The 13,314-nt window shown below is 44.5% G+C and overlaps 2 protein-coding genes across 2 annotated transcripts; both read right to left on the bottom strand.

The window, feature by feature from the left end:
• LOC8069427 (primary amine oxidase) lies at positions 1–5,880 on the bottom strand. The gene is made up of 5 exons (XM_002446165.2): positions 4,457–5,880; positions 2,843–2,956; positions 1,220–1,672; positions 1,007–1,104; positions 1–467 (listed from the first exon to the last, which is right to left on the bottom strand). The coding sequence occupies exons 1-5, from the start codon at positions 5,840–5,842 to the stop codon at positions 260–262; spliced, it is 2,259 nt and encodes a 752-aa protein (XP_002446210.1). The 5' UTR covers positions 5,843–5,880; the 3' UTR covers positions 1–259.
• LOC8085774 (transketolase, chloroplastic) lies at positions 8,413–12,629 on the bottom strand. Its single transcript, XM_002446164.2, has 7 exons — positions 12,152–12,629; positions 11,155–11,245; positions 10,957–11,062; positions 10,546–10,828; positions 10,305–10,453; positions 9,737–9,890; positions 8,413–9,627 (listed from the first exon to the last, which is right to left on the bottom strand). Exons 1-7 carry the CDS (start codon positions 12,590–12,592, stop codon positions 8,671–8,673), a joined length of 2,181 nt encoding a protein of 726 aa, XP_002446209.1. The 5' UTR covers positions 12,593–12,629; the 3' UTR covers positions 8,413–8,670.

The raw sequence follows: 13,314 nt of genomic DNA, 5'->3' as shown, positions 1-13,314 counted from the left end.
ATCATATAACAACCAAATATGCTCCATGCATTAGCTGATCAAAGTTCTGATTTGACATAACAAACACAGATGAGATATGGCTGCACCAGGTACGTACTAAAGCTAGGAAGAACACACAGCGATGCAAGCTTATGCATGGGTCCAGTTAATCAGTTCGCCCTCCTAGGCTAGGAAATACATATGCGCCCACGCCCATGGCCACCGAAACATCGATCGCCGCCGTCGTCCATGGATGGCGTCGCATGCAGCGCTGATTATATTACACGGCGGTGGCGGAACAGATGGGCAGATCATCCTCCTTGGTGGGCCTCTGCTTGAGGATGGGGTTGCTCTCGAAGAAGTTGACAGGCTTGAGGTCGAAGCTTGAGGACACGGTGGGCATGATGGGGAAGTCCTCCTGGCACGGGATGTGGTGGAACCCCAGCGTGTACCACAGCACCAGGTCCTTGTTCTCGATCGGACGGTCTCTGCTCGTCCATCATATATAGAGTTTGATTAGCGCTTGATTGATCGAACTATATATATATATATATATATATATACATACACACGGTAGCGCTATTCTACACCTTAGGTGTAGAATACTATTCTACACCGCAAGTCAAAATTAAGTAGAAAAAATACTGAGCAGTACTGAAGAGTGTTCAGTATCATCTTGTCCAACACTCAGGGACCACGAAATACTGAACAATACTGAAACACGAATACTGAACGATACTGAATTTTGCTCAGTATAACACTTCGGTGTAGAATAGTATTCTACACCTAGGGTGTAGAATAGCACTTATATATATATATATATATATATATATATATATATATATATATATATATATATATATATATATATATATATATATATATATATATATATATATATATATACGCGCATATATATATATATATATATATATATATATATATATATATATATATATATATATATATATATATATATATATATATATATATATATATAGTGCGCGTGTACGTAGTAGGTACGTACCTCTCGGACCAAGTAGCCAATGTGTCCTCCCCTTTGCTCTGGTACACGAACAGACCACCGGCCCATTCCTCGCTCTTGTTGTAGGGTGTCACCCAGATCTGTTTGCATTGGGTTTTCATCATCACAGAAAATTACAAGGTGAAATAATCAAATACTACTCTCTGACTATATCATGTAAATAACTCAAACAGTTTTCATCACAAAAATGTCTACCTGATTGTTTGTGAAAGCACCCCTCTTCTGCGGCGGATCCTCCGGGTCCAGCAAGCTGGCGGCGGTGCCGGCAGGGACGAGCTTGTAGCCAACGGGGTTGCCGACCCGCGTCTTCTTGGTCGGGTTGACGACATGGAACTCGGCCGGATCGTAGAGCTTGAGGCGCACCTGGGCGTCCTTCTCGGTCCGCGCCACGTGCCGGGTGGCCTTGAGGTAGCTCCTCCGGGGGGACTCGCCGGGGGCCGTCTCCTGCCGCGCCATCTCCACGCGCACGAAGGAGTTGTTGTCGGCGCCGTCGACGTCCATGTCCAGGCGGAACGTCACGTAGTGGTCGTGGATGACGCCGATGACGTTCTCGGAGAGCAGCGTGCCGTGCGTGTCCTCGTTCTCGCGGGCCTCCCGTAGGTGGGAGTAGGCCGTGCCCTTCACCATCAGGATCCCGCTCAGGCCCACCTGTGGTGCATACGTACAGTATGCATGGTGGTGAGCATCAAGGGCACTCACAATGCAGACTATATCATAGAGTCTAAAGTTATTTATTATCTCGAACAATGTGGACTTGGAGTCTAAATAAGACTTGGAGTCTTATTTTTTCTACCTCTTTCTTCAATAAATATGCTGCCACATCAGCAAAATATCATAAATAAGTATGTAATTAAATGTCTTGGACTCTGTGATAGGGTCTTACATTGTGAGTGCCCTCAGAGTATGTAATCTCGTTCACTACAACAAACATGTGTCTGACAGTGTTACATGTACGAATTATATATATACTAGGAGTAGTGCATCGATCAGGTGCAGTGAATTAATTAAGATGACACTTGCGTGCTCCCAATGCTTGCTTATCCTCGGAAGGGTCATTGGCGCGGAGGGCTAATGAAAAGGAGGAAAACGACGCCCACCATTTTCTCCTTGCACTTCGCAGCATATTGATTGGGTACTGGCCTGCCACCGAGAGTTGGAAGATGAACGTGGTAACCAGCTGACTAATATAGCTGAAAGACGGCCGGCGGCCAGTCTGTGGGTGTGCCTATCACGTGATGTGAAAAACCACACTACCAACAGTCGCCCCTGCTAATCCGTTCATTATTATTAGGGGATCAACACGTCACTGGACCCCATGGGAATCTGACTAAAGCTAGTCCACACATAATATACTCCTTCCACATAGGATTTAGATGTCATTCAGGATAGCGACACGGTCTCCAAACACAACTTTAACCTTTTATTTTCATAAAAATATTTAGAAAAAAATGATATATGTATAATTTTGTTAAAGCATTTTTCAAGATAAATTTATTCATATAGTTTTCACATTTGCAAACTCAATAGTTTTAAAGTCATTGATGATTTATATTGTCAATGTTTGACCCGAACCTTGTCCAAAATGGTATCTAAATTCTATATGGAAGGAGTACGTAGATATATCACTGGTATCTTTTCTTATATAATAAACTAAAATCGACATCTTGGGATTTTTGGATGACCTTACTCGCTATGCTAGACTCAGCAACTGGCACAAGCGTAGTTTGAATAGAATATGTAGGCACCGTTCTGTGTGAATCCGGCCGAGACAGCAGAGAGAGAGATATGAAAGAGGTGGTGGTGACAAGTAGTTTATACCTTGATGCGGACGAGGCCGTCCATCTGGAACTCCCAGTCCATGATGTAGTCGTAGTTGGCCACGGACGCAACCATCCGCGCCACCAGCGTCACCTTCGGCCGCGACTCCCTTATCTGCAGGGGACCGGACCCATCACCACATCAGAAACAGACAGATTTATTTGACCCAGTGTCACCACTAGCTCGTCACTAGTACTAGCTTAGCAGCCTAGCTCCAATACAAAACAACTCGTCAGCGTCATCTACGCTGCTACACCTAGCTAGGTCCAATACAATTTACGCCATCGTCGATCCTGATACATGAGGGAGCCACCAGTAGTCTCTTCGTTGATTAGATGTCTGTACTTCACCTACTCCTTGCTAAACCCTTAGTACGTATATGGCAACACATAAAACAGACTCAAGTACAGAAATGTAGAAATTTGATTCCATGTGGGAAATAAAGTTATGAATTTCTATCTGTTTTGAATTCACATGGAAAAGGTACGGTGGTACAAACAAAATTCTCTCTGTTTCAGAGAGCAAGTTGCCTCTTTTAGTTTGGATGAAATTCTTGGTAAAATTATTCTTCCCGTTTGCGGCGCTGCTAGATTAATAGTATATATAAGAAGACTAACCAAATAGTCAACATCATTTGGTGATGTATGAATAATCATGAAAAAATGTGCTAGTAGACGAACAGAGTATATCTCTATTCAATGTCATCCATTAGGCGTCCGGCGTCACCAGCACTTACGCCAGTGTTGTAATAATACTGTCCATTCGATCCTTAATCTTTTGCTTTGTAAAAGTTTCAACTTTTCGGAGAAAAAAATTCTGGGAACGAAGTGTTTGTGTGCTCTTGTTCAAGATTCTTCCTCATTATTTCTTCACTAGTAGTGTTTGAAAGATTCCTTTCCAAGAGAAAGCAGAAAAAGACTTCTACAATTATATGTTGAAAGCGTCACTGATCTCTGCCACCAGTCTTGGTCACAACTTTGCTAGCTTCTACATTTGTCTCGGCACATCTAGCATTGGCGCCGTGTCAATGATTCACAAAAGACTCGTCCTGTGAATTTTATTTACTCCTGATTTCATTGGCTAAATTTCTATTCTACCATGCACAAACATTTAGTCGATCAAGCACAAACTCAAAAATATCTCGACGTAAAAGCAGCGTGTGCGGACTTAATTTCTGGCCTCGAATATTGATACTTTATACTCTACTAAACTGTAGTATAATAATTTATCAAAGGTCCTTGAATTGAAGGATATGTATATTTTCACTTGGTATTTAAGGAAGGTTTAATAAGGACGCTTGCAGATACTGTCAAGTTGTTGTTTATCGCATATGCAACTCAAGATTCTTGCTCTTGGTTCTTCCACCGCCTAGTACTAGTGCCGGAAATATCTTAACACACTCTTTTGTCAGCTTCTGCTGCAAGTAGGTAAAAAAAAAACCTTTTTTGTATTTGAAAGGTGAGTGTTGCCAAACTAGAGGAGCGAACAGCTACTTGTACCTATCTAGCGTACGTATGACACAACCCTAGGCGTCTCCCTGGCAATAGTAATACCCACAACACAACACAAATAACAAAGGACAAAATGACGAGTGCAAGTGCACAATTAACTTACGTCCATGCCGGTGATGGGGCTCTCCGAGTGTCTCCACGCGACCTCGCCGGCGTACCGCTCGAAGACGCAGATCATCTTCTCCCGCACGTAGGGCCGGCCGTCGGCGGCCACGAACACGCCGTCGAGGTACCGTGCGTGGCGTGGGCAGTCGTTGAGCGGCACCAGCGGCATGGCCTGCAGGCCGAAGCCGTACTCGCCGGCATCCATGTACGTCTTGAAGTACCACGCCTCGGTCGGGTCCATGTACGGCACGAAGAGCTCCGACGCCATGCCCTTGTACAGCACCTCCCGGTGCGCGCCCGTGCCGGGGTCCTGCACCCGTGCGCGCGACACCACCATGCCGGCGCGCGCGTCCGCCTTGAGGTGGAACTCCCACCCGCCCCACCGAACCGTGTGCCCGTCCACCAGCTCCACTCCCGGCCCCGACGACGGCCCCGGCTCCATCGACGGCGCCCGCACCTTCTGGAACCCCGCCTCACTCCTCGACGTCGTCTGGTCGCCGCCGACGTCTTCTTGCATGTGGCGGGCATACCTGTAGTCGGTGTTGGCGGCGGGCGGGATGGGGATGCCGCCGCCGCGGTCGGAGATGCGGATGACCTCCCTCGTGTCCATGTCCAGCAGCACGGTGAGGCCCTCGATGGGGCGCATGTAGAAGTTGGCCGTGCCCTCCGCGGAGAAGCACTGGATCTTGATCAGCCGGCGGTTCTCCTCGGTGGGGCCGTACCACCCGAGGGAGATCGGCAGGCAGGCGACGTCGGACATACGGACGCCGTGCCGCTGGACGGTGGCGTTGAACGCCGGGTCACTGAAAGGGGCATAGCAGAGGGACACCTGCTCGTCCATGGTCATGGTCGGGTACCCGGAAGCTGGGGCAGGCAGAGGAGTCACGGCGCCGCTGGCGAGGTCGATGGCGAGGACGAAGGCCTCGCCGCGGAACCGGACCACCGCCACGGCGCGTCGCGGGGGCAGCGGGTCGGCGCCCTTCCGCCAGCTCAGGACGACGGGCTTGTCCGGCTCGTCGAGCGCCAGCGAGTGCACGAACATGGACGACGGCGACGACGCGAACGGCGGGTGCGCGCGGAGGAGCTCGCGCGCACGGTTTATCTCGGTGACCGTCAGTGGGTCGAGCGGGTGCAGCGGCACGTCGTTCTCGTGCGACGGCGGCTCCGGCTTCGGCTTCTGCTCCTGCTTAATCCGGTCGGCCTGGCGGCACCCCCATGGCGCGAACCGTGTGCAGCTGCTGCCGGCGGTGGCGTCATCGAAGAGTGAGGTGGTGGGTGTGTCGATTCCACGTGGGAGGCGGAAGGCGGAGCGGACGATAAGGAGAACCAGGGCTGCGCCAAGAGCAAGGAAGATGAGCCGGAGCAGGGAGGTGGAGTGATCCATCAGGGCGGCTGTCTTCTTTTTGGTCTCGGAGTGAGCTACCAAGTGAGAAGCCGGTCAGTATATATGCATGGTTGGGAATATCCAATGTGTAGTGTGTAGCATCGGGGCGACGTGTACGGACTACTGTTTTTGAAGGAACTACGTTGTTCGAAGCGCAAATATTTTTTTTTCCTTTGGCTACTGGCCGGCGAGTTTGAAGATGGGAGACGTAGACGTCCAATAATTTCGTCAGGATTGTGGTCAGAGCGCGCAAATTTAATAGTGGAGGCAAGCACTTAGGCTACAGAGCCTCAACATTATTAGTTTATATATATGTAAACTAATTTCTATAATAATTTATCTCTTCATCTTCATATGTTCCAATACATCATGTTTTATTACCATAGACTTATCAGTCGTTTTCACTTTTGCACTTAAGCGTTCTAGGCATAAAGATGACATAGCAAGGAGCTGGTGATGCACTGCACGTGCCCGAGATTTTTTTTAATCTGCACGTGCCCGAGTTACTTGTGCATAAATGCACAAGTTGATTTCATTTGTAAGGGTTCATTGCAACGGTATCATTACAGCTTTCGTGGCTACGAGAAACATCATTAAAATTAATCTATTCAAAAACGTGTCATTTTGATTCTACTCACTGCTGCACGAAGGGTTTTTTTTTTGTCCCGGTTGAAACGGGCCTTTAGTCCTGGGCTACGAGCCTACGAGACGAGATAAATGTTTCGAGACTAAATGTCTCACCTTTAGTCCGGGTTCGCAGGCCCGGGACTAAAAGGAACCTTTAGTTCTGGTTGGTAATCTATCACATTACACATCTTCCCCATCTTAGACTAATTGCAAAGCTATTTACTTTTAAATAGACCAATACCTGCATAGATACTTTCAAAAAATACCCTCAGTCTTCTTCTCTCTTCCTTCCTCCTTTAGCCCCTCCTAGGGTCTACGTCAGGACTAGGGATGAAAACGGTATGGATATTTTCCGACCGTATTCGAAGCCGAATTCGTTTCGAGAGATTTAGATCTGTCTGTATTCGAGTCCGAATATTCAACATCCGATACCGTATCCGTATCCGAATATTTAAATCACATATTTATGATGTCGATATCTAATCCTATCTTATCCGACACGGTTGATATTATCAGTATTCGAATCCGAATCCGACCAAAAATATAAAAATAAATATGATATCAGTGATATCCGTTCGTATCCGATCCGTTTTCATCCCTAGTCAGAACAGAGAGTGACATTAGCTCTCTCACTGCGGCCGCCACAGGACCAATAAGTGCAAAAAGCTCGGCTTGTGTGCTCATCTAACCAATTGGCTTGCGTCTAATGAGCATATTTTTTTATTCCTCAAGCATGCTGTGATATCTTATCATAAAAAATTCACCATAAAGGACAAGAGAAACCGTAGCTATAAATTAGTTATAGAAAAACATATATCTAAAGTTACTGTAAAAACTTTATTCTAAAGCATACCATATCATATATTCACTATATAGATTTACTCATATAGAGCCTAACACAATTAGATTTTTCATTTTTATGCTTTTTCTGTGATTTACTATGATTTTTAAAAATTGAACCAAAATAAACATAAAAGAAAAAAGAAAAAACCACCAAGGGAAAGAAATAAGTAGGTAAAGTGATCCATTTTGAGAGATGATGAGCAATTATTTATAGTTTTAGAGTTGAGAGAGCCAAAATAAACTTTCTCTGAAATATAATAACTTGTATAGCCTCCCCTTTACACTGGGCCCAAGACCGCACCAAATATAGGCCCAAGTATGTGCCAAATATAGAGCACAGTGTATTTAGAACAGTACCATAGAATTATAATGTCAGAATAAGTGAACTATCACGCCGTTTTTTCAATCACAAAAATTATGATGACACTAATCTAATTAACCTCATTTGCAAAGGTGAGTAATAACTTTAAGGGAAAAATGGCTACCGGACATGCAAAGTGGTGACCATTGCTGGAAGACACTTTTTCATGTAACACTCACCACCAAAACAATTGCCATTTGTAAACCATAAGGCCAACGGCTATGAAATTTTAACAGCAACAAGATACGATAGTTATCTACAAATCATCTAATACTCACTTTCATAGAAAATCTCGTTAAGGACACGAAATCATGTCCACCAGCAAATCATGGCTGTTAAGGTTGCTGGTGGACATGATTTCATGTCCTTAACAAGATTTTCTATGGAAGTGAGTATTAGATGATTTGTAGATAACTATCATATCTTGTTGCTGTTAAAATTTCATAGTCATTGGCCTTATAGTTTACAAATGGCAACTGTTTTGGTGGTGAGTATTACATGAAAAAGTGTCTTTCAGCTAATGCGCGCCACTTTGCATGTCCGGTAGCCAAATGCCCCTAACTTTAACTAGTTCTTCCCTAATCAAGGAAATAAAAACTGTTTGTTGTCTAGCGTGTGTATTGAACTTGGCAAGCCTAATTATTTTTTTTCTTTTTTTTTTTTCGTTTTTGTTGGCGAGGGCCTCATCCATATCTTTGCATATGACGTAGAACAGAATTGAAGAAATGAATGCCACAAATTCATAATAAATCACAATTTCGCTGGTAATATGACCAGCATTTTATTTCATGACAAGTTCCCAAAGTATGATTGTAGGAGCAAAGTGCAAATTTGCCTGACAATTAATCTACGCATCATTAGCTAGTAAAGAGGACCCTTAAAAGTTCATATACAACCACATGACCACAAATAGTGCTTCAAACCAGTGGCATTACTGAAGTCTTAATACTGGAACATACCCATCAAAATATGTGTATTTCAGTAATGTGATGACCATTTATAGGGCCTCGGCTGCTGCAATGACGTTTTCCACTGTCAAACCAAGTTCCTCATATATTTTCCCCGCAGGAGCGCTTACACCAAAACGGTCAATACCAATAGCTTTGCCTTTTTGTCCAATATATTTCTCCCATCCAAATGTGACCCCTGCCTCAATGCTAATTCTAGAAGTAACCTCATTTGGGAGAACACTTTCCTTATACTCCTCAGGCTGCTCTTCAAATAATTCCCAGCAAACTAGAGAAACCACTCGTACGGTTCTCCCCTTATTCCGCAGCTCACCTGCTGCATTTTCTGCAATCTCAAGTTCTGAACCAGTGCCAATGAGAATGAAATCAGGTTTGTTGCCTGATGAGTTATCAGAAATAATATATCCTCCTTTAGAAACAGCATCAACTGATGTTCCTTTCACCTGTGGAAGCTTCTGCCGTGAGAGGGCAATGATTGAGGGCCTTTTCCTATTAAGAACTGCAATCTTATAGGCCCCTGATGTCTCGTTTCCATCAGCTGGACGAAGCATTAAAATGTTAGGCATTGCTCGGAGGCTGAATAACTGCTCAACAGGCTGATGGGTTGGACCATCTTCCCCAAGGCCAATGGAGTCATGAGTCATCACGAAGATCACTCCAGATTCGCTTAAGGCTGACAGGCGGATGGAAGCTCTCATATAGTCAGTGAACACAAAGAATGTTGCACAATAAGGTATCAGACCAGGGCTATGAACAGCGATACCATTGGAAATGGCACCCATCCCATGCTCTCTCACACCAAAACGAATGTTTCTCTCTTCAGGAGTATCCCTCTGGAAGTCACCAAACATCTTAAGCAATGTCATATTTGATGTTGCAAGATCAGCACTGCCTCCAAGAAATCCAGGTATTACTTTGGCAAGTGCATTCAAGCACTGTTGAGATAAGTTCCTAGTAGCATCAGGAGAGATTTCAGGAGCATAGGTCTGCAACGAGACAAACAAACAGAACATTTAAATGCAAATATATCTATCATTCACATGGATAACGGAATATTGATTACACATGGCAGTTGACGTTCAGAAGAGCACTAACTGGAAGAGCATTGTCCCATCCTGAAGGCAATTCCCCTGAAATTATGCTCTTTAACTCAGCAGCCTCCTGGTGGTATTTCTTGTCATATTCTACAAACCTGGCATTCCATTCAGCTTCAAGTGAAGCACCATCATCAATATGGTGACTCCAGTGCCTGCGATTGATGAGTTATATAATTACAGTTGTGGAAGAATATATTGAGTTTAAATACACTAATTTACTCTGAGCACAAATATTTTTACCCAAATCACATCATAAATGTAACCAGAACCATTAAATATTTTACTCCAACCAGATCAAACATTTAAGATCTTGTACAGGAAGAACAATTTCATCTGAGAAAAATGAAACAAAGCAATGGTGCAGGATCATCATTGTGTAGTAGAATTCTTTCTGACCACTCCATTACTTTTGAGACGAGGTGCAAATATATCATGGTGATTTACTGTTTGCTTATTATAGCTCACATCCCTCTTTGAGAAACAGAACTCAGTTACCTATTTATAGTAATTTTCTCTTACAGTGCAGCATGAGTTTAGCAATGACAGCATTGCTGAATAAAACATACCTCTTCACCTCATCTGGAACATGGAAAGGCTCATGAAGCCAGCCAAGATTGCTTCTAGTTGCCTCTACTTCTTTTGAACCTAAAGCAGTACCATGAACACTATATGTGTTGGCCTTGTTCGGAGATCCAAAACCAATAGTGGTTGTCACCTATAAATTATAATGTGCCATTTATCTCGTGGAGCTGCAGAAAAATGACAAGCAAATGAATAAATAAATAATGTTACCAGACTGCCAGTTACCTTGATGAGAGTTGGCTTGTCTTTAACTCCCTTCGCTTCCTTTATTGCAGCACGTATGTCATCATACCCAGTGTTGCCATTCTTCACCCAGATAGTATGCCACCCTAGTGCCTCATATCGTGCAAGCACATCTTCAGTAAATGCAATATCTGTATTACCATCAATTGATATGTGGTTGTCATCATAGAAAGCAATCAATTTTCCAAGGCCCCAGTGACCAGCAAGAGAGGCCGCTTCATTCGAAACACCTTCCATTTGGCAACCATCCCCAAGTATAACATACCTAAGTAAGAGCACCGAGTAACAACACCATATTTTTTTTGAGTGAATGTAACAACACCATATTACCAATATCCTAATTTGTGCATGACAAAAGTAATCCAATTGCAATGCAAGTGGCTAGTAAGTTACGTGTAATGGTCCACGATTTTCATGTCAGTCTTGTTGAAACGTGAAGCTAGATGTTTCTCAGCAAGTGCTAATCCAACAGCATTTGCAAAACCCTGCCCCAGAGGACCTATATGCCATAAGAAAAGTTTAGATATCTATTTAACTTTCAGAAGAAGGCATAAGAGGAAAAACAAAATTTAAAATGTTTCAGCTGGCAACCGGTGGTGACTTCAACACCAGGTGTTTCAAAATTCTCTGGGTGACCAGGAGTTCTGCTTCTCCATTGTCGGAAAGCTTTTAGATCATCCATCTGCGACAATAAACATGGTTGTAAATATCAAAATCAGGGTATGATCATGCGAGACAAAGAGGGATAGTCACAGAGAAATGAGCACACATGCTTTGAAAGAACATAGCAAAACAGGATATGAAACAGAGTACAATGTTGGTGGATCAGTACTACTGTGAAAAGCTTTGAGTTATGAGCCCTTTTGCTTTTCAGAACATTTTACTTTAATTCACAAGCTCTAAATCCATAATATAAATCTCTACCATCTACCCCCGGTTCACAAACTTTCCTCAAACCTTTCTAAGAAACCTTAAGGTTAAGGGTATGTTTGGAACCTAGGAGAAAAATATAACTGTTCCTACTTTTTCTTTTTGTGAAATTGAAGTGATTACCCTATACGATTCTTGTGAAATTCATGTCCAAATGAACTTATTCCCTTATACTCCCTCGACCCTTCATCCCATGAAAAGTGTCACTCTCGCTTCCCAAGAAAGCAAATATGTTTAACTTTCACTCCCCAAATATATATAAAAAATATTAATATTTATAGTATATATAACTAATATTACTAAATAGATCTTTGCATATTATTTTATTACAAACTTATTTGCACATACAAATAATACTAATATTTTCTACAAACTTAGTTAAACTTATAAAATTTGACTACCACGACTCCAGTAGTGACTAGTGAGTCTTTTTAATTTTTCTGAAGTTTGACTCTTTTTAAGGGACGGATGGGGTATTGATTTAAGAAAAAACTGAACGATGGGAAGAGTTAGGAGTTAGGACTTGCGTCCAACTGATTGCCGTGATCATTATCACTCCGCAAGGATTCACCCCTTTTGGGACTACAATAGTACTAGTACATATTTAAGTTTTGCAGCCCGGAATTCAACAACGGTGTTTAGCAGCGAACCAGCTCACCTTGACTGCATCGTACCCAGCGAGGTGGAGGAGCGCGTACTGGAGCATGCACCCATGGCCGGCGGAGAGCACGAAGCGGTCGCGGTCGAACCAGGCGGGGTTCTTCGGGTTGAAGCGGAGGAACTCGTCGAACAGGACGTGTCCCAGCGGCGCGCAGCCCATGGGGAGGCCTGGGTGCCCGGACTGCGCCTTCTCCACGGCGTCCACGGCCAGGAACCGGATCGTGTTCACCGACTGCTCCACCAGCTCGGGCTCCGCCGGCTGGGTTCTTGCGCGGAGCGCGGTGGTCAGCCGCGCGCCTGACCTGGCCGCGGCAGCCGAAGGGAGGAGGGAGCAAGCGGAATAGCGGAGAAGGCGGAGGACGCCGCCGCGGCCGGAGCCGGGCGCCGGCGCGGCGGCGGAAGCGGTGGACACTGGGGTGGTGGAGGTTGGTGTCACCATGGTTGCGGGCGGATGCTTCTGGGACGCGCGTCGCGGTCACGTTAACGAAGAGGGCCAGTCAATGCGACAGTGCACAGCACAGGTGGCGTACTGGCGTGACACACCTGGTCACCGGAAAGTGTGTAGCTGCTCAGCAAATGTGGTGGGCCCGGCGTGGAAGCAACTGAATTATGCCACGTCTCACAGGTTCGCAACGTGGAACTCGACAAAGCAGTCAACTAGTCAAGATCACCCACTCGCCCTCTCCGCCTCTTCGGCTGCTGCGGCGGCGTGCGCCGGAGGAGGTGGCAAGGCCTGGTTTAGTTTCAATTTTTTTTTGAAAAATTGACGTAGTATTTTTGTTTATATTTGACAAATATTATCTAATTATAGACTAAATAGGTTTAAAAGATTCGTCTCATCAATTCTAACTAAACTGTGCAATTAGTTTTTATTTTTATCTATATTTAATACTCTATCTATACATATGTCTAAAGATTCGATGTAACCGAGAATTTAAAAAAAACTTTCTGGGAGACAAACCCAACAGAGACGGCGATGATAGGCGCTTGCCTGTGGCCCCCACCTCGCGCCTCCCGCACCGCCGCGACCGGCGGTCAGTAGCGACGTGCGACGCGCCCGCGTTTTTGCCCGGCCTTTGTTTAGTTCCGAAAAGTGAAAAAAAATCAGTACTATAGCACTTTCGTTTGTTTGTGACAAATATTTTTCAATCATGGACTAAC

The sequence above is a fragment of the Sorghum bicolor genome, chromosome 6 (assembly GCF_000003195.3).
Source record: "Sorghum bicolor cultivar BTx623 chromosome 6, Sorghum_bicolor_NCBIv3, whole genome shotgun sequence".
Lineage (NCBI taxonomy): Eukaryota > Viridiplantae > Streptophyta > Magnoliopsida > Poales > Poaceae > Sorghum > Sorghum bicolor.
The sequence above is the reverse complement of the archived record's forward strand: the minus strand, read 5'-3'. Positions and strand labels throughout refer to the sequence as shown.

Bases quoted from the DNA above. Each gene is read 5' to 3' on its own strand.
- LOC8069427 (XM_002446165.2), bottom strand. From the start codon at position 5,842: ATGGATCACTCCACCTCCCTGCTCCGGCTCATCTTCCTTGCTCTTGGC. The intron at 2,957-4,456 runs GTAAGTTAATTG...GGTCCCCTGCAG, and splicing joins GCCCCATCACCGGCATGGAC to ATAAGGGAGTCGCGGCCGAA. The intron at 1,673-2,842 runs GTATAAACTACT...TATGCACCACAG, and splicing joins ACGGCCTCGTCCGCATCAAG to GTGGGCCTGAGCGGGATCCT.
- LOC8085774 (XM_002446164.2), bottom strand. From the start codon at position 12,592: ATGGTGACACCAACCTCCACCACCCCAGTGTCCACCGCTTCCGCCGCC. The intron at 11,246-12,151 runs GTGAGCTGGTTC...TTATTGTCGCAG, and splicing joins CTGGGTACGATGCAGTCAAG to ATGGATGATCTAAAAGCTTT. The intron at 11,063-11,154 runs GTTGCCAGCTGA...TATGGCATATAG, and splicing joins TGGTGTTGAAGTCACCACCG to GTCCTCTGGGGCAGGGTTTT.